General features: G+C 44.6%; 2 protein-coding genes across 2 annotated transcripts in view; both read left to right on the top strand.

Annotated features, from left to right (window-relative positions):
• Positions 1-21,524, top strand: part of LOC148010599 (cactus-binding carboxy-terminal, cactin) — a 40,484-nt gene extending 18,960 nt beyond the window's left edge. Inside the window, exons 4-13 of the mRNA XM_087671806.1 lie at positions 16,980-17,051; positions 17,166-17,228; positions 17,414-17,554; positions 17,916-18,011; positions 18,100-18,384; positions 18,938-19,082; positions 20,012-20,151; positions 20,266-20,460; positions 20,548-20,814; positions 20,916-21,524. Of these exons, the coding sequence (XP_087527932.1) occupies positions 16,980-17,051; positions 17,166-17,228; positions 17,414-17,554; positions 17,916-18,011; positions 18,100-18,384; positions 18,938-19,082; positions 20,012-20,151; positions 20,266-20,460; positions 20,548-20,814; positions 20,916-21,035 (1,524 nt within the window). The 3' untranslated portion in view covers positions 21,036-21,524. The remainder of the gene's footprint in view (positions 1-16,979; positions 17,052-17,165; positions 17,229-17,413; positions 17,555-17,915; positions 18,012-18,099; positions 18,385-18,937; positions 19,083-20,011; positions 20,152-20,265; positions 20,461-20,547; positions 20,815-20,915) is intronic.
• LOC148010600 (uncharacterized) lies at positions 1,155-3,453 on the top strand. Its single transcript, XM_087671353.1, has one exon. The coding sequence runs from the start codon at positions 1,414-1,416 to the stop codon at positions 2,746-2,748; it is 1,335 nt and encodes a 444-aa protein (XP_087527479.1). The 5' UTR covers positions 1,155-1,413; the 3' UTR covers positions 2,749-3,453.
• Positions 21,525-23,578: the final 2,054 nt, after the last annotated feature.

The following is a 23,578-nucleotide window of genomic DNA, read 5'->3' as shown; positions in this document are numbered from 1 at the left end:
TCGCGCTGTTCCGTCTGCTCCCGCCTGCATTCCGTCTGCTCCCGCCTGCGTCCCGCTTGCTCCCGCCTGCACCCGCCTGGCCCATTTCTCCTGCAGCCTGCTCTCGCCTCAGCCTGGCCCAGTTCTCCTGCCCTAGGCCCAGCCACCTTCTTCCTTCTCTTCCCTCTCTTCCTTCTTTTTCTTTCTCTTCTTTCTCCTCCCACCTCCAACCTCTTCCTTCTCTTCCTTCTTTTTCTTTCTCTTCTTATTCTTTCTTCTCTTCCTTCTCTTCTTCCTTCTACCTTCTCTTCTTCCTTCTAACTTCTCTTCACTTCTCCCTTCTCTTCTTCCTTCTTCCATGAACCTTCTTCTTCTTCTCCCTTCTCTCCCTTTCCCTTCTCTCTCGACTCTTGAGTGAGTCTTGACTCTTGAGCCTTCTCCCTTCTCTCGAGCCTTCAATAATCAATTTTCAGCCTTCAAATTTTCCTTCTCTCGACTCTTTAACCTAAGGCCTTCGATTTTCAGCCTGAAATCATAAATGGCTTCATCTTCCCGCCCCGCTCGTCGTGTTGGTGGTCGAGGAAGAAGGTCTGATGATTGATCATGGTGGGAAGAAGTAAATGCTGACCGCCCTTTGAGTGGTGGAGGATCTCGACCATGGACTTGCAAGCTTTGCCCATACAAGCGAACTAGTGGAGCAAACAAGGTAATCCATTGAGCCGAGCATTTGTATTTCAAATTTTTATTGATTTTAATTTTTCAAAGTTACTTAAATATTAGAATATGGACTACCAATTGCCACTTGTTCCATTTTAAATTTTAATATTTATGCATAATCAGGTCCGAGCTCATCTCCTACATGAGCCAAATTCAGAGGTGCAGTTTTGTCCAAATGTGACCTTGGAGAAGCAAAGGGAGCTTCGTGACCGTGTAGCAGGTCAACAAGCTTATCTTGCATCTAGACCACGACGTGTTGCAGTTGACCCTGCAACTTTTGTGACACCATCCCCATCAGATGCATCTAGAGCAGGGTCAGTATCAGGAAGTGCTACCTCCACACCTACTACAGGCATTGCATCGGCCATGGCATCAACAACGCCACATGTTGCACGTAGACAAAGCACACTTGATGCTAGTTGGGATCCCAAGAAGAAGGAAGAGGTGGATACATCAGTGGCACACTTTTTTTATCATGACCACATTCAGTTTCGTGCAGCCAGGTCAGAGTATTTTAAATTGATGTGCAAGAAGATTGGTGAGTATGGCCCTTCGTATGTACCTCCATCATCAGAGACCTTACGCACCACTTTGCTCGACAAGGAAAAGCGCCTTGTTGAGCAAGCAGCAGTGACTAGAAAGAGCATGTGGGCTAAAAATGGAGTTTCCTTGATTGCTGATGGTTGGAGTGATACACGCAAGTGATCCATTCATGGTATGGTTGCTTATTCTCGTGGGGAAATGTATTTTATATCTTCACATGATGCATCGGGGACAGGAAAGTTAGTAGATGTACTTGCAGCAGAGTGGGTTACAGGTGTTGAGCTTATTGGCCCAGAGCATGTTGTGGGATTTGTTGCAGATGGAGAACCTGCAAATAGGGCAGCAGGTGCTATTATTCAGGGATATTATCCACATATCACAGTTTCATATTGTATGGCTCATTGCTTGAACAACCTACTAAAGGATATTGGTAACTTGTCATGGATTGCACCTGTCATAGAGCAAGGAGCTCAAATGGTTAGCTTTGTTTTGAACCACCAATTTCTTCGCCATCACTTTTCTTTGCGGTCGAAGAAGACACTTTTAAAATACTCTGATACCAGATTTGCCTTTAACTTCTTGATGCTAGGCAGGTTAAGAGAATGCAGTGATGCCTTGAGGCAGTTATTTCTTAGTGATGAGTTTACCTCATCAACATTGGCAGATACTCCTACAGGTATCTTATGCTTGGAGAAAGCAAATAACTCCACTTTTTGGAATGATGTAAAGCTGATAGATGCTATGGTATCACCCATTGTACATTTATTGAGGGTTATGGATGCTATGCAACCTTGCATTGGCAAGGTATATGAGGCTATGGACAGGTTGAATGAAAAGTTGCAGGAGTTGGCACCAAATGATGAGGCGTATGAGGAAATACACCATTTAGTTGTGACGAGGTGGAACTCCTATAGCTCACCCATGCATGCAGCTGCATTTGTTGTGGATCCTGAGTTCCAGGGCAAGGGTCAAGAGAGTGACAGTGAGGTTATGGATGCATGGAGACTTATATTGTCTCGTCTAGTGCCTGATCATGGCACTAGACGAAAGATCAGAGATCAGCTTTCATGTTATAGGACCTTTCGGGGTTCTTTTGGTTGTGGGGATGCACAGGAGGATCGCTGTAAGATTGGGGCAGCTTTGTGGTGGGAGGACTATGGTTCGGATGGTCCTGAGTTGCAGCAACTAGCCATCCGTATTTTGAGTCAGTCAGTTAGCTCCTCTTGTTTGGAGCAATTGTGGAGTACCTACGCTCACATTGCTTCAAAGAAGAGGAACCGTCTTGGTGTGGAGAGGGCAAACGATCTAGTATTCGTTAGTGCTAATTTGAGGATGTTATGTAACAGTATGACAACAAAGCCTGATCCATTCACAGAGTGGGAGATGCAGCAAGAAGAGGAGACACATGCTGATGTTGAGGGAGATGCAGCAATTCATGGTACACATGATGATGAGGCTGGCACTTCAGGAGTGGCTAGAGCAGCCTCAGAGCCCCATCATGATCTTTGATTTAGCTTACTTATCACGAGTCTCATGATACATGACACATTTACATTATATATGATATTATGATCATTGATGACACTGTGACACTTGGGTTGTTGACAGTTGTGCCATGTCGATATTATACTTGTACTTGAGTCTTGCAGTCTTGCAGTCTTGCAGTTGCCCTTTGGGCTATTTTGGCATGCGGCATGCCGCATTTTGCTTTAGTCTAGAGATTAGACTTTATATTTGCAGTCTTTTTTGGGGCAATGAGCATGTTCTTTCAAAGATTAGACTTCAATTTCATATTTGTAATCTTTTAAGTTTTTTGGCAATGGTACCATAGGCATGTTCTTTTAGCTTAGACTTTTAAGTTTAGTTCATTGTTCATTGTTTTATCATTTATGATTTTTGGCATATGTATTATGGATTTTATTATTTATAATTGAATAGCTTACCTCTTGAGCCTTGTAAGTTGCAATTCAATTTCTAATGAGTAGTTTTAGAATAATGCATGATATCTTAAAGTTAAAACTTAAAACTTAAAATGATTTGTCCTTGTGGATTATATACCTTGGTTTTAAGTTTTAACACTCCAGACTCCCAGAGTCCACATGGATTATCAGTGAAATATTAATTTTTTTTCATGAATTTTGATTTTTTAAATGCCGTTCCCGTTCCCACGTCCCCGTTCCCTAGGTTTGGCGTTCCCGTCTCCGTCCCCGTTCCCGTTCCCCGTTTCATGTTTCTATGGATTGTCCCAATGCCACATATATCATAATTTTGGTGTTTGCACATGTAACATGCTTCTTAGCAGGGGCTGAATGCAAAGAGATAAACAAACACTTCCTCAAAGTGATGTATTTTGATGCTCCATTGTCAAAATACCATGTTTGCTGTGTTTCAGCAGGATTAAATGTTGAATTAGCCATTGAAGAATCACAACTGTATGTGAGAAATGCATAATCCTCCTCCACAAAGTTGGATGAAGCATCACCAACCCCCGATTTGCTAGCTAATGTCTCTTGGATAGCTAGACCAGAGTCTTTATTCTTCTCTTTGGCCAATCTCTTTCTACGTTCATCAATATAGTGACCGGGCTTCTGGCAATAATGGCATTTTCCCTTCTTTTTAGACTTTTCTTAGTCTTGGACAGCTTTGTCTGATGGCTGTCCAGCATCATCCCTTTGTTGATTTTTTGCATTTTGCTAGACTTTAACTTTGCCTTTGAACTTCGAAAGGATAGCCACATCAGCTGAACACAATGCAACATTCTTTTGAGTTTGTTCCTCTCGCAATAAGAGGTCTTCTAACTGCACAAATGTAAGGGGTGTTGGATCTTGGGATGAGCAATAGTTCGAGGAGTGAGAGTGACGGTGAGGGATAGAGAGAGAGTGAAAGTACGGTTAGATTTGAGTGTACCAACAAAATGTGTTGGTACACAAAGAATAAAATGTATTTATACTTAGGGCATATAAGGGTGCATTCACATGTACAACTTAATAATGTGCGTGTACTATACACGGAGGTGAAGACAAGTCTTTATCCCAACAAGGGGTTGTTGCTCTTCTTTCCCCCCCCCCCCCTTAAAGATAACATGAAAGAGGTATGGAAATCGAGATACGACTTTGGAATAGAGTTCAGTGTGATGTTCATCAATTCGGTATCCTGAATAACCTCATCAACATTGTGTAGCTACTCATGCAAATCTTGTATGTGAGTAAGGTGATGTGTCATGCTATCACCCTCATCCATGTTGACATCGGCCAACTCTTTGTGAAGATAGTAGATCCTGGTCTCATTGTGGGCCGCAAATATGCTTAAGTATGTCCCATGTTGATTTTGAGGTCTTACAAGACCGAATGTGCGGAATAATGACCTTTTCACTGATAGGCAATCAAAGAAAGTGCCCCTGCATCCTTTGAATTCCATTTCCTTTGATTCTCCGTAGGAGGCAGAGAAGAGGCAGGAATAGCAGTAACAACAACCTATCCTCGAGCGTTACGCACAAGTCACCTGTAACGTAGTCCCACACCTTCGGAACAAGAAGGTTGTGGACCATAAAACTATACAAAGAGTAGTTTGAGCCATCAAGTTTATCCTCTTAAGTGAGGACACTAAGAATGTTACTTTGATCATTATTTTCGTGACATGCCATGCCGTTAATAATGAGCAAAAATATGCAGCCAAATACTTATGTACTTCAGAAGTATAGAGTGTATACTCCTCAGAGTACCAAAAGTCCCCATTGGATTAAGAAACAAGTACGAAACTGTCACACAAATACCAAAGTGTGCACAATGTTACCCAAATCAGCACTCAACCACCTTCTATATTTTAATATCAAAGCCCCTGCTCATTGCGTCGCGTTGTTGCCCTGCCATCGCGCCAGCTCTCCCTTGCTTGCTACCCGCGTGGTGCATTGTCTTCCCCCGCCCCCTTGCCAGGCAAGGTCCTACGCCAATTCTCCCCCGCCCTGATCCCCCCTACGCCTCCTCCCCCTTGCGGCACTGGCCCCGTTCGGCAGACCCACCACCCGCGCTGTGCTTGTCGTGAGTTGGCCATCCATGGCGTCCAGTACCTCCCCTACTATTAGAAAATATCTCTCTCTCTTTCCCCCTCGGTTGCTTTCTCCGTCTGCAGCAACTTCCCCCCTCGGTAGCACATCAACGTGATTAGTATGTTCTTAGCAGGGACGTGCAATGGAAATCTCTCGTCATAGCCGGTGCATTCTGCGAGTACCTCCCAATCAAACACCTTATGCATCGTCCTCTCTGAGAAACAACTCTTAGCCGTTTGTGCCACAGAGCTGGAGCTGAAAGAAACAACGATGTTTGGTCAGGTCGTAGGACACTCCCTATCTAGAGCCCAGCCTTGGGATTGGCTTCACTCCATGCTGCGCATTGGAACAACGTAGATCGTGGAGGCAATTCTCATGGATCAGGGATCTTCATGGTTCGACTCACCTCTGCGGATGCAGCTTGTGAGCTAGTGGATAGCTCACCGTATGTCTCCATGAAGGGGGCCATTTACATGGTTCCTTGGTACAGTGGAGGCATTGGCACTCCATAACAAGTTTCTTAGACATCCGGTAACCTTACTTTTCCCTGGAGTGGTCGTAGAGTATTGCCAGTTTGTGGAGGACTTTGGACAGCTCTTTGGCACAGTTCTTCCTACCTCCTTCGCGGATGCAGTGATAGCTGTAGGAGTCCCAAAGGTACGGGTGGTTATGAAGGATACAAAGAATATACCAAAGTTTTTGGAGATTGAGGTAGGTGGACACTCCTTCAGGCAACAGGTTATTGTGACTGGGCAGCCAGGGTAGTACCTGTGTTGCTGTGACTTTGGGCATTACACAGCAGATTGCAGGCGCTTCAGAGCCAAGACGGTCCCACTGACAAGTCCGCAGGTAGACGTTGACGATTTTACATGGGTTCAGATATGACAGAGGAGACGACAGAGGGGGCCGCAGTTAGCCCCTTAGACATAGCCATGGCAGTAGGGAGCAGGAGGGCGAACGACGGCCCTTAGGCAGCACCCCGCAGCCCTTTTTGCTCGTTCCACTCAGTAGAACCACAATCCTCCACATCCACCACCCACCCATGGAGGCATCACATGCTACCTCACCCGAGATCCCACAACACCCCCCCGACCCCTCCCCCCTGACTCTAGCCCACAACCCCCCCTTCTAGGGTGGCGGACCACACCCGTGCCCCACACACACTTGCCTCGTACCTTCGACCACCCCACCATCTCTCAATCTTCCTCCTCCCCACTAGCTCCCCTGATAATCAATCCCCTTGATCCTCACCCAGTATAGGTGTTTCCCCCCCTATTCCCCCCTCTCCCCCCCTATCCCCCCCTTTCTTCTTCTTTCCAGAGGAGATGATGAGCCCTATACGCTTATATCCTCCACTCACCAACAGCCTAGCTTCCCCCCCTCCCCTTTTTCCCACATAGCCACCAGCTTATCTGTCCTTGCTGCCTGTTACACTTTCCTAAGATAGGTGCAGCTGCTACCATAGGAGTTCTTTCGCAGTGGTCCATGGTTCTACTTGAGAGTTGCGGAGTGCAAAGAGTTTCCACTACCTCGGGAGGTGGGGATCTTCGTGGTACTTTGACTTGTAGCAAGGTCCATTTACTAGCACCACCGGATGGATCAAACTATGCTTTCTTCCTTCAGACCTCTCACTCAGGAGACTGGATGATGACATAGATAGAGGAGGTGGAGTTAGGTGGCAGACCACATCTCCCAGTGGATGGGAGGAGGACTAGCACTCTTTTCCCAGCAGTGGCCAGGTTGCATGATGGACATTAATTGGTGGGTTGGTGCCAAGGTGTCACATTTGAGCATTATCTTTTGAGTCCCTTCATAGTGGAAAGCACCAATGGATGTGATTGAGTGGCCGTGGCACAGGTTGCCCGTTTCTACCAGTGTACAGAGTCATGTCTCTCAACCTGGCTGATAGATGTCTTGGTGGTATCACCTGGAGCATATATCACCCCCGTGGTCATCCGAGGGCCACCATGGGGGAATGGAGTTCATCGTCCAGGCCTGCGGCAAAGCGTATTTGCATGTCCCATAGCTCTTCTTCTTCATCAGTAGCTTCCACACCGACCATATGCTTGTTCGGTTAGTCATAGGTTTCCCTATGAGTCTACATCTTGCATCTTGAAATGTGAATAGCCTTCACTACAGTGGGGCATGTGGTTCCAGGAAGTTGATTGTTTGGCAGGAGTTGCAGTATGCCCTTGCCGAACGGATCAACATCTTACTTCTGCAGGAGCATAAGTTCACCCTTGCCCAGGCCCATCGGGTAGGGAAGGTACTCCCAGGCAGTTTACACATTTACTAGGAGTACGCCATCGGTGCCCACAGCAGGAGTGGAGGCGTATGCACCTCTATTGGCCCGACCCTCGCTACCTGTGTACGTGACCACGAGATGATTGTGGTAGGGAGGGTTCTATGGATTAGATTGGATATTGGGGACTCGTGCCTTGGAGTTCTCAATGTTTATACCCCTACTAAGGTTAGGGCATGCAACAGGTTCTGGGTGGAGATCACAGTAGGACTCCCAAAGGTGGACTCTTGGATTGTTGGAGGAGACTTCAACAACTTGGAGGCCTTAGAGGACTAGCAAGGCAGAGGCAGAAATTACCAGGGTATGGCAGGGGAGGAGCAGGAGGCATGCGAGGTCTTTCTGCTTGCAGTAGGAGCACGCGATGCTTGGAGGGATCCAGCTTTCCACAAGAGGGAGAGGTCGCTGGACTTCTCTTGGGGATACAGGCAGTTGAGCGGAGTTTTGCTGGAGCGGTTGGACAGGTTCTATGCGGGAGAGTGGGTGCTCTTGCAGAAGCCAGGTAGGGTAGTTGGCCGGTACCACTTTGTTTGATCACTGCCTGTTCTCCTGACACTTGATGCTTGAGTTTCAGCCCTAGACACATGATCCTATCGGATCCTTGACTCAATCTACAGGAGGAAGGAGGTGAGGAGGCAGATTGAGCAGCTCTAGACTAGAGAGTGGGACAATAGGAACCGGATCGCAGAGGAGGTTGCAGAGGTTCTAGCCGAGTCGAGCAGGATTTGCCAAGAGGCAGCCCTTTAGGCTAGGTAGCAGAGCTGGGAGGAGGAGAGAGCACTCCGGCGGGACCTAGCAACCACGTAGAGACTACTCCAGGAGGCACTAGGAGATTCCACTCTCCACACATAGGAGGTGCGAGTACGGGCAGCCCTCGCCAGCCTTGAGGATAGGTGCTTGGAGTTTTTCTTCCACACCTTAGCAGCCTTTTGGGTGCGGAAGGGGGACACGATGTGCAGGGAGTTTTTCGAGGTGCACCAGCCTCACACCTCAAGAGATTAAATTCACAGCCTCTGGGACCAATATGGGAGGATTCGCTCTAGCCCAGATGAGGTGATGGAGATTGCCATTGAGTACTACAGACACCTTTTACAGCAGGAGGCAGTCTCAGCCAGAGAACGGAGCTGTAGACAGTAGGTCTGGGACCATATCTCGTCCCTCGTCACAGAGATGTGACGCTCCCTCTTGGACCGCTTCACAGAGAAGGAATTAGAGGAGGCTTTCCATGCATAGGACGGGTCTTTCTAAGGCCTTCTTCACTACCTACTGGGAGGTGGTAAAGCACCCCCTATTGTTGGCCTTTCAGGAGATTTTCAGCTCAGGACGGATGTCAGGGAGTCTATTGGTAGGTCTTATCAATTTTCTCCCTAAAGGGGGAGACCGGTTGGAGCTATCCTAGTGGAAACTGATCACCGTGTTGTCAATGGCCTACAAGGCATTGGCCAAGATGATCGGTAGGTGACTCCGCCTCGTGCTTCCAGACATCATTTATGACACATAGACATGTTTTGTCCAGGATAGGAGCATTTTAGACAATGTCTTCACCTTCTTTGAAGCAACTGAGTGGGCCCAACACAGTGGTCAGGGATTGGCTGTACTTCTCCTGGACTTTAAGAAAGCCTATGACAAGGTTGATTGGGACTTTTTAGAGGGCACCATGGTGAGGTTGGGCTTCCCCTAGGCATGGATTCGTGGGGTTTGTGCACTTTATAGATCGGCTACCAGCACGGTTCTCATAGGTATCAGGAGGGGGGAGGAGTTTCGACTGGAGAGATCGGTCCGACAGGGTTGTCCTTTGACCCCGTATCTGTTCCTACTCTTTACAGAGGCGATGTCTTACTTTCTTGGTCACGTGTGAGTGGGCTACGTGGCCTTCGATTTTCGATGAGGGAGGAGACAGAGCTGTTAGATTCAGAGTATGCAGATGATACCGCACTTCATATAGAGGACGATGTGGAGAGAATGAGACTAGCTCTAGAGGTGGTTTGCATTGCAACGAGAGCAAAAATCAATTGACGAAAGTCGGTTGGTTTTCTTACGGACCTAGACTCTAGCATGGAGTGGGGTGTCCACTTAGGATTTGGATGGGTGTACAGAGGCCAGACCGTTCGATACCTAGGGTTCCAGGTGGGACTCGACATCACTCCTGCCCAGCAGTTTCTTCCAGTTCTCGATTCTATTAGGCGGAAGCTGACCTACTGGAGTACTATCCGCCTTTCCTTAGCGACTCAAGCCCTGGTGGTCAACCAGGTCCTCTTAGCAACGGCTTGGTACATCGCCTCGTGTTGGTGCTTTTCCTCGTCTTGTGTAGTTCAGCTTCGTTGCCTAATGCGGAATTTTCTTCGGGCCGGTTCAGACGGTTCGAGGGATTCTCGGGCCAAGGTGGCATGGGAGACCATTATCCAACACATAGTTGCATTTGTACTACGTACGGATTAGATCATTCCATACGGTTCGTACAGTACGGTACGGTACGTATCCGTACCATTTCGTACCAAAAAACAAGCTATTTTTGGCCTCTGAAGACTAGACCATACAATATCTTCCAACTCCTAAGCCTTACGTTTATTATCATAATTCCAAATCTCACACATACACACATACACACACACACACACACTCTCTCTCTCTCTCTCTTCCAACTTCCAAGATGAGTATGCAATTCCAAGAGCATCCCCCCCCCTCCCCCCTCCCCGCCCCCCCCCCCCCCCCCCCCCCCTCTCTCTCTCTCTCGTCTTACACACAAAAAAAAGAAAGAAGAGCCTGTTTGTCCATCCACCCTAAACTTCACTTTGTTCTTTGATGTATTACATATACACTCCCATCAATCTTCTAGTAGCGCCTTGCGCATGTTGTGTATGAGGTTTTTCCTTGTTATCCTCATGTATTCATCCTATTAACTCAAGTGACATTGCTATTTTAGCTCTAAACATGTGTTCTATTATCTATAATCCAAAATAACTAAGTTGTTGTTTTTTTTTTGTACTAATATTGTACTGTACCTTATAAAATCATAAGGTACCAATTAGTACCATATTTTATCGTACCGTACCGTATCGTACCTTTCATACTTGACAACCCTGATCCAATATCGGTTTGAGAGAGGGCTTGAGATCGTAGACCTAGAGTTCGAGAGCCTGGCCTTTTGGGCAAGCTACTAGTCGGCGGGCTCACATTAGGAGAGTAGACCTGAAAGGCCCTATTGTAGGAGGGTTTCTATGAGTGTAGACCGAGGCTTGGTCCTACTGCAGGAGGGTTTCTAGGAGTGCAGACCGAGGCTTGGTGGTGATTGGAGGCCAGCCTTGAGATGGATCTTCATGACGGCCCAGATCACGGCCCCCAGATCCTCCTTCCTCCACAGCCTACTTTGTGTGTGGCATGGCCTTTGTAAGGTCCTAATTCATAGCCCTCCAGGATGCCAGGAGGAGATAGACCACCAGTTGGTGGTGTGGAACTCCTAGGTCAGAGATTGGGATGGGATATAGATTAGCGAGCACCCCCACATCCAGTGGGCTGGTTGGGAGGCCGGCCTTGCTCATATGATCAGGATGTGGCAGGAGGTGTACAGAAGGTGGACTAGGAGGTGTTGCAGCAGCCATCAGGTTATGAGAGAGGAACTAAGCTGAGGAGAAGGGAGATTGATACAGCGATACCTTAGGAGTGGCTTGACCCTCCAATCCGAGAGTCGGTAGAGCTTGGCGAGGTATGGGCCACTAGATTTTCATCAGCAGGTATCCCCCTATAGGTGACAAGTAGTGTGGGCGGCGCTTCCTACGGGATTTTCTTCACCGTGCAGGAGGGGGGTTGTTTGGTCCTTAACAGAGGATAGTAGGATGAGGAGATCGTTGTCCTTTCTCGGAGGAGGATTCGTGTGGTTGGTCTTCAGGGGAAGACTTGGCATTTGGACCCTTATGTGTTATGGGAGGAGTTCCAGGAGTGGTGCCTCTGGATATGGGAGAGCAAGCCGCTTGATGATCTAGAGTGGGACCTTGGAGAGTGGCTATGGTCAGCCATTGGGGTCTCCAAGAAGCCACTGAGGTTCTTGGAGTACTCAACCAGGATTGGCAGACATGTACTGATGCACAACATGGATTGGGCACCTTCACGTAGCAAATACTGGGTAGAGCACAGCATCACGGATGCCTTCGATTAGACTTTTTGGCACTGCCTATGGGACAACTGGAGGCCGAGGAGGGTATCGTATTTCCTATGGCTTTTGGCACATGGAGATCTGGCGGTGGGGAGTTGGCTAGCCCAGATGGAGTAGGATGGAGGGTGTAAACGCTGCCCACAACAGCTTTTTGAAACTCCAAAGCACTGCCTTTGATCGTGCGAGGCGGCACAACTTGTGTGGAGAGGAGCATGCCGCATTCTTCGCTGTCCAGCACCCAGCCTTGGATGTATCTTGTGGGGAGCTTTTTGTTGGTAAGCAGTCAGCCAAGGCGGTCACCTTTTATATGAGGCCGGGATGTAGGACACGGTTTTCATCATTGAGGCTGGGTCTTGCAGTGGTTGGTTTGGAGGCTTTACCTAGCTACCAGGTATTGGAGCCCACAACAGACCGCTCTGAGGTATGGGAGACCGTAGGGAGTCTTACTAGATGGCACATCTGGAAGGCACGCTGTTAGGAGGTTTTTGGCGGGGAGAGTCTTTCAGTACAGGTGACTTTGGCAGAGCTCTAGACTTCCATCATCCACTCCCTCCGTGGTTGGTGGGACTAGGTGTAGGGCGAGTCTCGAGCTCGTTAGGAGCTTTGTTTTCACTTCTTGCGCACCTGGGGCGGCCGGGACTTGTTCTTCATGATGTAGACAGGCAATCCCAGATGGTGATACACCCCCCCTTCCATGGCTTCTTGCTCCCATCCCCTTGTATACATGATGTATTTGTGACTTTGCATCAGCTCTAGCTAGTCTGTTGAGCATGAGCACTTCGTTGTAATAAGTTTTTTGAGTAATATAATTAGCCACACTTTACTTGCAAAAAAAATAAAAATCAGCACTCAACCAAGAAATAATAGCAATGCATTGTTGTACATTGTTGTACCACACATGCCTCGAACTGCGTGCCCTCAAAGGTACAAATGATGGTAACTTCATGCTGATTCTCACCAAAATTTATTGAATTTCCCTAAAATATTCTGCTCCATCTCATTGTAGCAGCAATGAAATGTTGTGTTGCTTGTTTCTTGCCTTGGAGTGCATGTAGGGAAAAAGCCTAGAATTTCTTCTTGAAATTTCAAAGAAATTTATACCTTATAGCTTGAATTTTTGCAAAATGTCATCTTGGGATGCATGCTAATAGTGAACAACAGTTGGAATCTACTTTGGGTGCATGTTAGAACCGCTAGGCTAAAAAGCCCCCAAATTTCTTGTGCAAATCGAGATGAAATTGTGCAATATCGGGTTGCTAGGTATCAATCTGCCCGTTGGAGGCCGAATCAACAAAAAGCCTGATTTTCAGATGCCTTGAGGAGTGTGTACAGCTTTTGGGACTTGGTGGCGGCTCAATTGACATTGAAGGAGGTAGTGCAGGAGATAGTGGTGCCTTTGTAGGCGGCAGACAGCAGGCAAGGCTGTAGGTGGGTGCAACACTAGTATTGATGAGTTGGGAGGGAGGCACACAGGGCGGTGTTGTAGAGGTAGCATATGTGGCGGTGATCAAATGGCGTCAACGACAGTGCTGTACAAGCATGGGAGGTGGCTTTAGTGCAGCATGAGGGTTGGCTGGAAGCAGCGAGCAAAGCGCAAGGGGCACATAAGGCGGCGACATTGTCTAATAAACAGCAGTAGTAGCAGTGCATTGTGTGTAGGCAGGGTGGTGGAAGACAAGTACAAGGAGGACAAGCAGCGGCAATTTGAGAGGGAGTTGGCGAGTTGTGCAAGACAGAGTGTAGGCGGCGCTTGCAGTTGTTAGTGGATTGAGGGGTAGTTTTGGAGGTGCTGGTGAGGAGGCGGCGGCTTAGGTAGAAATGTTGGCTTAGCCAATCGAGCTGGTGTTGCGAGCTGAGGAGGTGGATTGGGTGCATAATCATGCTAGAGAGGCACTGTTTTAGCATAGTTGGTGGCTCGTTCAGGCGGGGCGGGTGGCTTAGTGCTGAACTGACCGATGGGATTTTGAACGATAGCGGATTGTGTATTATAGTATAGTTGCTAAACTTCAAGTAGCTGTTCTCTTTCTTGTATGAGCAAATGTTGATGGTGGTAGGACCTTGGTTGACAATGGTGGTTGTTCGGAACATGCGCGGGAGTTGCTTCTCTGATACCAAATGTGAGAAATTAGAATCAGCTATGGAGGAGAGAGAGAAATGAGACAGTAACATGGAGCGATCTTAAGCAAGAGTGTAGAGTGTACTTGCTGAACTGAAAGACAGAGTGGAAGTACAACTTGTGTTTAGGTCATGGGTTGACCTAACCAGCCTTCCATCAATTAAAGAGAGTTAGGTTTATTTACTCCAGAGTCTAGTGTCACTGCTTTAAGTTCCTAAGACACTAGGTGTACATACCCTACCTTAACAGTTTAATAAGTGTCCATACTACTTAAAATACATTGGGCAGTGCTTGGAATTGCCAAATTCTAATAGCATAATGGTTAGGGAGAGAACTCCAATGATTAGTTGCCAAGGGAAAGTTTTGTAATTGTTAAAATTTGCTATAGCATTGCAAGCTCTCCATTGACAAATGTGGTCAAGGTGGCAAGATTTGAGCATCTGACATTGGCTCTAAACCAACTACTAGGCTCCAAAGACCATGAGATTCAAGCACTTTTTGCATTAGATACCAAGTGGTGGAACTTGACCTGTTAAAATGAGTCTTAGCATTCTTGGCCATACCAAGAGGAGTGATAGTGTTGAGGGAGAAATAGGATGGGCAGGGAGCGTAGGGTGGGGGGGTGGAGTATACTTCGGAATTAACCCTAAAGTGTCCACCATGCATGGAGGATATGTGCATGGTGGATCCAAAAAGTAGGTATGGGTTGATTGGACATGGGCATGGTAGCTCTATGAGTATTTGTCACGGGGACGTGAAATTTTTGAGATGCTTTGCTTTTGCTAGTAACTTTTGATTAATTTAATAATCAAATGTTCAATATTGTAAGGCATGTGTGATGCACATGGTAGTTATTTTATTGTAATAGGCGAAGGATCTTGAGGAAGTAGTGGGTGTCAAAGCCAGTGGGATTTTGGATGTCCATTGGTGTTAGTTTTGGCCCTAGGACAATTAATTGGCCATTAAGTGTTAGTGGTGATAGTAGGGACTAGGCACTAATTAATTAATTTGTGCTTACCCAAGGGTTAGTCAATTAAGGTTGGGGACCACTTGGGGTTACAAATGAACTAGCCAATTAAATTGTGGATGGGCACATCTAATTTTGGGCAGGGTCCAAAAGGCTGAATTAATTTTCAGAGTTAAATAATTTTGAAAATTAATTAATTGGCTGAAAATTGTTGGAAAATGGGATTAGAAGGTTGCCCCTTGGCAAAAATACCCATGCGATGTAGGAGAAGGCTATTTGGGGGTGGAAAGTCTCATTCAGTTCATTGGCTGGCTGTGAGAGAGTGGAAGTTGCCATTGATCAGTTTCTGGAGCTGTAGGAGGCCACTTATTGCAGGGGACAGCTGCCAGGAGACCTTAGAAATCAGGCGACAGCATTTAATGCTCCAGGGACAGCAGGCAACAATATCTTGGGGGTAGTAGGCGACAACATTTATTGCTCATCAGACAGGGCAGCAATCAGATTGGGGGGTTTTCTCGCGAGGAAACTCTGATTTCTCTCTACTCAGCATTCTCTCACTTTCTCTAGTCCATTCTTTGAGTATCTTGACATACCTCAGCCAATTGAAGGTGTTTGTAGTCAGATTTGGTGGACAGCAGTGAGATTTTTGCTCTAAATCTTAATTCTCAGCAGAAACTAGGGTTTATCAGCCACCTTTGGACGCGTGCCAGCAAGTAGAGGCATTGTACATTGAAATCAGCAGTTGAAATTCAAGGAATTGTCGGGGATTTCAGATGCCAGCCCATCCCATTTGATTTGGGGCAGGATTTGGCTAGTTAGTGGTACCATCTGTATGAGTCTTGGGTAAAGATCAAGGGGCAATTTGCTCAATTGGCTTGCTGATTGGTTGTGATGTCAGCAAGGGGCTTTTGGATCAGTGGAGGAAATCAAGAAATCTCGATTTGCATTCCATTCAATAGTAATACAAATTAAAAAGTAGCGGCCAATAGGGTGTCCAAAGTCCAAGAATGTTATGATAAAGTGTGCATTTCAGTTTATGTTCATTTGTTAATTGTTGTAATTAAGTGCTTAATCAGGATTGCCCGACCCTCTCCGAGAAGGAAGTTTGGTCTCATAGTTTTGAGATGCTCTGCTCTTGCTAGTAACATTTTTTAAATTTAATAATCAAATGTGCAATGTTGTAAGGCACATTGATTTACGTGACAGTAATTTCATGGTAATTGGCTGACTTGATGCTATGAGAAGATGGTGCCTACAAATTGGCAGCCCACTAAAGAGGAATGCCACCCAGGCTGCCATGTGGCCAAAAGTGGCAATGCACTCCATACAGTGGATTGATTTTAATGTGAACAAGCTAAGTGAAGCAATGGATGATATGACAAGGTGTAGAAACCCTGATCTCCACTCGATATGCCTTTAATGAAGGTATCTGACACACAAGATAGACTGACAGATTCACAGTGATAGAGCTCCCACTGTCCTTGTTTGACTCAGCTGAGGTGCAGAACCAGGCGGTATACACAATACAAGACATACAATAACATGTTTGCTAACAAATAGAACCTAGCTGCCCAAATCTAAAGTGCCTTGAAGGCGTTTGCATTGCAAGATTGTCCTAACTTTTAGGACAGATTCAAAGGTAGTGACCCTTGGGCCTTAGTGGTCAATGCAGTGTGCGTCCATCCATGAGTTCCAAGGATGTAACACCACCTAATTGCATGGAAATGATAATTCACTTGCAGTTGCTGGTCTGTGTACAAGAGCTTGACAGGTAGCGTAGGCCCTATAGGACAACAAGATGATTGGTACCTTTTGAAAGACTATATCCCTTTTGGGGGACAAATTTGAGAACTTGTGTTTCATGCTCAGGTATATGAACCAGACCTTTGCATGGCAGTCTAATTGTAAAAACACTGAACCTTGCTGAGAGCAGCAGGTCAGGATATGGCTGATCAGGTGATTAGATATGATTTAGTTGTCGATATGGTCCAAGGTATGATTGCTAGAGTCCAGTAGCAAGTAGGCAGGGAAGATTTTTTCTTTTACTTTGTTTTTTGGGGTGCCCCAGGGGGGGGCGGGGGGTGTGTATGGGGGAGAAAGAGAGAGGGAGGGCTTTACTGTCATGGAGTCTGTTATGCTAAAGTCATGACCTTTGTTTGGCAGGCTGAAATTGAAAAAGTCAAAAAGCGGAGGGAGGAGCGAGCAATTGAGAAAGCACGACGTGAGGAGGAAATGGTATGGGGCTTCCTATATTCTTCACTTTTGTCATATTTCATTCGCTGAGTCCAGAGCAAAGGAATTTATGAAGCTCACTGACATTCTGATTTTGTCTGATTTTATGGCTATCAGGCAATGCTTGCCAGGGAGAGAGCAAGGGCTGAATTCCAGGATTGGGAGAAAAAAGAAGAGGAGGTAACTGCTCATTAAAGATTTCTAGATATATATGACGAAAGTTCAGAAAAATCATGCTGTTTTGCATTATTCAAAGCAGCTGTCTTTAATATCTTAGCTGCACACTTGGAAATGGTTGATGGTATTTCCAGTTTTTGCTGCACCAACTGGAATCATACTGATAAAGTTTGACATATATTACACAGTTTCACTTTCAACAAAGCAAAGTGCGATCAGAGATCCGGTTGAGAGATGGCCGGGCAAAGCCTATTGATGTGCTATCAAAGAATCTCAATCTCTCACATGATTTTGATGTGGAAATAAATGAACCTTACAAGATCTACAAGGTTTGTAAGTTTTCACCTTGTGCATTACTCCAATGAGATTGTTTGTCATGTTCGGTATGTTGCAATCAAGCATATACCGCTCGAAGATGCATTATCAACTTACATCATCATCTGTCTTTCAAGGTCATGGTAAAAGTATTTTCTGAAAATGGCGTGTGGTTAGAACTGATATTAGATTCAATCTGCTGACAAGCTTCTGCAGAAGATACTGGCTTAAGACTAAACTATTCTCTGTTGATTGTTTTTTCAAGATGGGTTGGTTCTTGAGTTTTCTTCTTTGGTGTCCAAGACAGCCTGAGTTTTCATTTATACTATTTGGAGTTTGAAATTGAGTTATATACACTGGAGTTTTTGTCTGCAGGGTTTGACCGTAAAGGAAATGGAAGAGCTAAGGCTTGACATCAAAATGCATTTAGATTTGGATCGTAGCACCCCAACACATATTGAGTTCTGGGAGGTTAGCATTTTTTTTCATGAACGTATTAATTTATGCTAAAACCCTTGCTTGCCTCTGTTTGCTGAAGATTATGGTTTCCTTTAAACAGGCAATGATGATTGTGTGTGATTGGGAGATAGCAGAGGCTCGTAAAAGAGATGCTCTTGACCGTGCTCGTGTTCGAGGTGAGGAACCACCTCCAGAATTAGTGGCAGAAGAAATGGGGTTACATGCAAGCGTTGAAGTGGAAGTAGAGAACTTGCTTCATGGGAAAACTTTTGAGCAGCTTGAAGCGTTGCAGAAACAAATCGAGTCAGAAATGCGCTTGGGGACTGCAAAACTGGTGGAATACTGGGAGGCAGTGCTGAAGCGATTGCATATCTTCAAAGCCAAGGTGGGTAAAGCAGATCTTATATCAACCCTAGGAGATGTAGCTGCTAAAGAACTTAAAAATGATTGTAAGAAATTATTGAAGAGTAGAAGGGCTGAGTGTCCTGTTGTTGTTCTGTAAAGTTATTTGAGTAGCTGGTCTCACTTCTGTCAGGTGTCTAGACAATATTTGATGAAAAGATGATAAATACTTACTGGTGAAGGACTAGTTTCATAAAGCATGGATGACAAATTTTGAAAAGGCTTTGAATTCTGGTTCTTTTAATATGTTTTGAAGTACACCAAAAATTGTTTGGGAAACTGTAGGTACAGAGTAGTTCTAATGTCTTTTTGGAGCTGGACGAAAATTCGTTTTGATAACTGTATTGTCATGTGTGTTGTCAACTTTTTTGATAACTATATTGTCACGTGTTGTGTGGAAAATGTTGTGGTCTTTACCCAAAACGTTTCTACACTTCTTTTCTGCTTCTTTATAGAATGGGCCATATTTCAAGCATGTTCATCCTTCCCTAGATAGTCTGATTCTCAAAATCTCTTGGGTTAAAATTGTTTTGCAGGCTCGTCTGAAGGAAATACATGCAGATCTCTTGCGACAACATCTGAATAGGTTCCAAGAGCTGGAAGAGTATGAGCAGCAGACTAGTAGTCATGATGACAAAGTACCAGTCCAGCAGATTGAGCACACACCTAGAGACCTTGAAGGTATTACACATTTTCTGACAGGTTTTCATATTGTTTATTACCTATAATAACTGGGAGGCCAATAGTTGTGTAATGGTGTCAAATTTTTTTGTGCGGGATCCATTGTGTCTCATGTATAGTCAGGGTCTTATGTAGGTCCAAGCATCAATGCAATTATTTAGCATGTGCATAGGACTCTTTAAGGCCTTGAATGTAAATTTGGGGAGTTGTAGGTATGATAAGAGATGCTATATAGCATGTGATGTCTTTGTGAAAGTTTACTTTATGATAATGAAGGATGGGACTCTCCCAGTCCTTATAGATTAGGCAGGTAAGTGGGTTAAACCAGAACACAATTTAGGTTGGACTATAACCTGCAATTTACAATCAGGCACTTAGAACCATGGTAGGTACCTTATTATGTAGGGAAACTTTCAGACAATGTGTTTACAGTTATATTAGTTAAGCTTCATGATCAGAAAAAGGTAGTATGCTTTTAGGTAACTTTGTATCTTTACTTCACTTTACGGGGTCTGTGACCAGATTTTTAAGATTCAATCCTCTTTCTATAGTCGCGTACTCAAAATCTTTGTACTCTAGCGTGGCCTTCTCCACCAGAAGGCTCAAGTTGCATTTGGAGTGTAGATTCAAGCCTTGAAATATTGTCACATTGACAGGGTTATGAGATGAAGTAGAATGAAGGCGGCCCTCTGCATTCCCTTTTGGAGTTTTCTATTCTCTTGACAGATCCTGCTGATGCATTTTGATAATAACTAGATGTCATCCATTTGTTTATAAATGCAGTATTTAGTACCAGTTTCATCCAGTGCTATACTTTTTCCTTTCCTCAGAAGTTGAGGGCATGCTATATACTCTATCAATGCTTTTGTAACCAGGGACAGCTGATTGTTTGATTCATTCAAGACAACTGACTGCATATTTACTTGCAGAATCAGTGCCAGTCTCACCAGATGCCTCAATTGAAGAGGTTCCTGAAGCAGAAGAAGAGGCAGGGTCATTTTCACCAGAATTGGTCCATGACTACGAAGGCGATGTGGTTGTAGATCCTGAAGCTGATAAAGCAGAATTGGTTGGTCTCTTAGTTGTGAATCTTGAAGCTAATAAAGCAAATTTGGTTAGTTTAGTAGAGAAATATAGTTATGTCTAGTACAAAACAGATCTGAGTTTTTTATTTTAATGACAGGACCGTAAGCGGGCTGAAGTGCTAGAAGAGCAGCATCGCAGACTGCAAGATGCTGCCACTGGTTCAGGTATGCTGGATGATGATAGTTTGGAGCTCACACTGCAGGAAAGGGATCTTGCTCTGAAAGCCATGGGGTCAATGGAAGAGGGTGATGCTATTTTGGGATCTGGTGCGGAGGTTAATCTTGAGTCACAGGTAAGCATCTCAGCCCTTTGCTTTATAGAGGCAGATGAAATCATTAGCTGAATTGCAGTTTGACCTATGTATGTGCCTATCATGCAGGTATATTGGTGGCATGATAAGTATCGTCCCAGGAAGCCCAAGTATTTCAACAGGGTGCACACTGGTTATGAATGGAACAAGTACAATCAAACACATTACGATCATGACAACCCTCCCCCCAAAATTGTGCAAGGTTATAAGTTCAATATCTTCTATCCAGATCTTGTAGACAAGACCAAAGCACCGGTCTTCCTCATAGAAAAAGATGGAAGTAACGGGGAGACTTGCTTGATCCGTTTTCATGCTGGGCCACCTTATGAAGACATCGTATATTTCAACCTTATCTTCTTTGTAATTTCTATCTTGGCGTTTGATGTCCTCTGCTTTGTTCTGTCCTAACATTGACTTTCAAATATATTGTGTTTCAGGCTTTCCGCATTGTCAACAAAGAATGGGAATATTCTCACAAGAAGGGTTTCAAATGCACATTTGAGAGGGGTATTCTACATGTGTATTTCAACTTCAAGCGGTATAGATACCGTCGCTAGTGAAACTGATCCTCTACATGTGCTGTCAATAAAGAATGGGAATATTCTCGTGAGAGTTTCAAATGCACATTTGAAGGGGTTTTTCCACGTGTGTATTTTAACATCAAGTTGTATAGATGCCATTGCGAGTGGAAGTGGCAAACCTCTGCATGTGTGCAACTTCCAGTACAGATGACATTGCTAGTGGAACTGGCACTTGGAGAAGTATTTCCATCTTGTTCTCATAAAAATGTGGAGACGAGGCAAACAATGGCCATTTGTGACTGCCCACATGCGGGACAACTATGGAAGACCTTTTGATTGATTATCTGGTCTTGCTATATATCTACCGCAGCATTCATGGTTCTTTAAACTTGAAGCCCATGATGATGTTGGAAACCACAGCAAATAGATGGATTAGCTGTGTATTATATGCTCTCTCCTCCCTGTCAAACCATATGTATCATGATATGTTGTAGAATGTTCAGGCTTCAGTATTCCTCTTGTCAAGGCTTTAGTCTTGAACCTTCCTATACATTAAGTTACCTAATCATTTTTCTAGAACTGTTCTTATAACATCCTCCGTAAAGGTGAGGATGTATACTTTGTGCTGATTGTCAGAAGATGGTTTGTTTTATAAGTCGAGTGTAGGAACTTGTAACACAAATGTTGAAAAAAGCACAATATCTTTGCGTGTTAGAAGAAGAGCATTTGAGTTTGTCAAGCACAGATATTAGTATTTCTAGAGAAGACTAGAGTAAATTTACTTGTACTAATTTTAAGTTATATAAAAAATTTGGGCTTACCGATATGTGCACATGTGCAAGTGAGTGAGCGAGCTAAGCGAAGTATAGGAACTCAACACAAACATTGAAAAAAGAACAATATCTTCACGAGTTGGAAGAGCATTTGGGTTTATCAAGTACAAATATTACCACTTCTAGAGGAGACCGATTTAAATTTTTTTGTACAAGTCTTTTTGAGTTATATAATTATGGACTTGCCCCTATATGTACATGCATGAGTGGGGGGGGGGGGGGGGTGTGTGTAGAGAGAGAGAGTGCAAAAATTTTGAGAGTGCTCCAAAAAGCCAGGCCTGTGTGTATATGTAGAGAGAGGAGGTAGGGATTTGTGTCTATGAGAAACGAGTACATTTGACCATGTCATCTCAACTTGAGAACAACTTTGAAAATGAAAAATGACCATGTTGATGCTTACAATCCTAATGATTGCAAGTATAGGCTACTATCATGTACTAGACAATCTTTCAATGTCCTTGACTCGTAGGATGTCACTTTGATCAATAGGTCTCTTTAGAAACATTGAAGTCCCATGGAGGCAAGAATTTCTATCATGGGGTGTGTGACAATGAGTCCATTGACAGGAAGTAGTCTTTAATGGCTCGAATTTGTTAAAGGAAAGGATGTTGGGTATGGTGATGGGTGGTGGGCATCGTGCTGTGAGTGTGATAGCTTGGTTTGTTGTAACTCCTTTGACTAATGGGTGGTGTGGCGCTAGTGTCTAGTGAGCTAGCTCTAGAGCTAGTATTGAAGAAATCAATAAGAACTTGTTGGCTCACAAGCTTTGTCTCGGTCTTTATCTTGCTCCTTAGGAGTTTTTGTGTGTTTGGAGCTCCAATAAGAATAGGCATATAGATCTTTGATCCTTGTACTCTCATGACCTTGCAAAGAGGCCCAAACCCCTCTTGGAGAAAGGCAATGGAATCTCCCTCTAATCTCATCATACATAATATATTTGCAAATAAAGTGCTCCTTGGACTAACCTTCTAGTGGCATAACTAACAAATGCATGTGCCCTCATGCTTGTGCATATCGTTATGTCTAATATCGAGTTAGTATGATGATGTCCATATGTGACCAATAGCACTATGTATCCCATGGGAGGTGGATGTCATGTACACTAGCCTCACAAGGAATCCCTTTGTTGACACTATGAGAAATTGTGTTGATATTGTGCCATCTTTGTGCCAAGGGGCCGTAGAAGATGCAGCCATGTGCAATCTATATTAATCTTCACAATGTTGGACATGATAACTCGATTCTCCTTTGTATGAATGAGATCTAAGCATAGGCAATCCAAATTGTATCGTAATGGTGGGAGTGCATCCATATCTAATCCATCTTTCTTGAACCATGACTTATCTTTGCTTACCAACAATGTGACTCCCAATTCTTTGTTAAATTTGGGGATCAATGCAATTCGTAAATATCTATATCTAGGGAGCTCCCATATACTTGGTAAGCAAGTTATTGATTGAAATAAGGCCTGTGTGACCACAAGTGTTGCTCTAATTATTGCTCTAATAATCTCAGGAGGGGGTAACCAATGTACCAAACAATCAAACTTTAGTTTAGGATTCCTAGAATTGAGCATGTGTACATTTAACCTTAAATGCTTTGAGTGCTACATAACCTTTATCCAACCTAGCAATTGTTGCATCTTGCAATGAAAACGTAGATCATGTTAATGTGACCCCCAAATATACATAGTATCTAGCGTACTCAACCTTATCCCCTCCAAGAGTAAATTGATGACCTCTTGGG

The sequence above is a fragment of the Lygodium microphyllum genome, chromosome 29 (assembly GCF_053477565.2).
Source record: "Lygodium microphyllum isolate KBCC chromosome 29, Lygodium_microphyllum_v1.1.10, whole genome shotgun sequence".
Classification (NCBI taxonomy): Eukaryota; Viridiplantae; Streptophyta; class Polypodiopsida; order Schizaeales; family Lygodiaceae; genus Lygodium; species Lygodium microphyllum.
The sequence above is the reverse complement of the archived record's forward strand: the minus strand, read 5'-3'. Positions and strand labels throughout refer to the sequence as shown.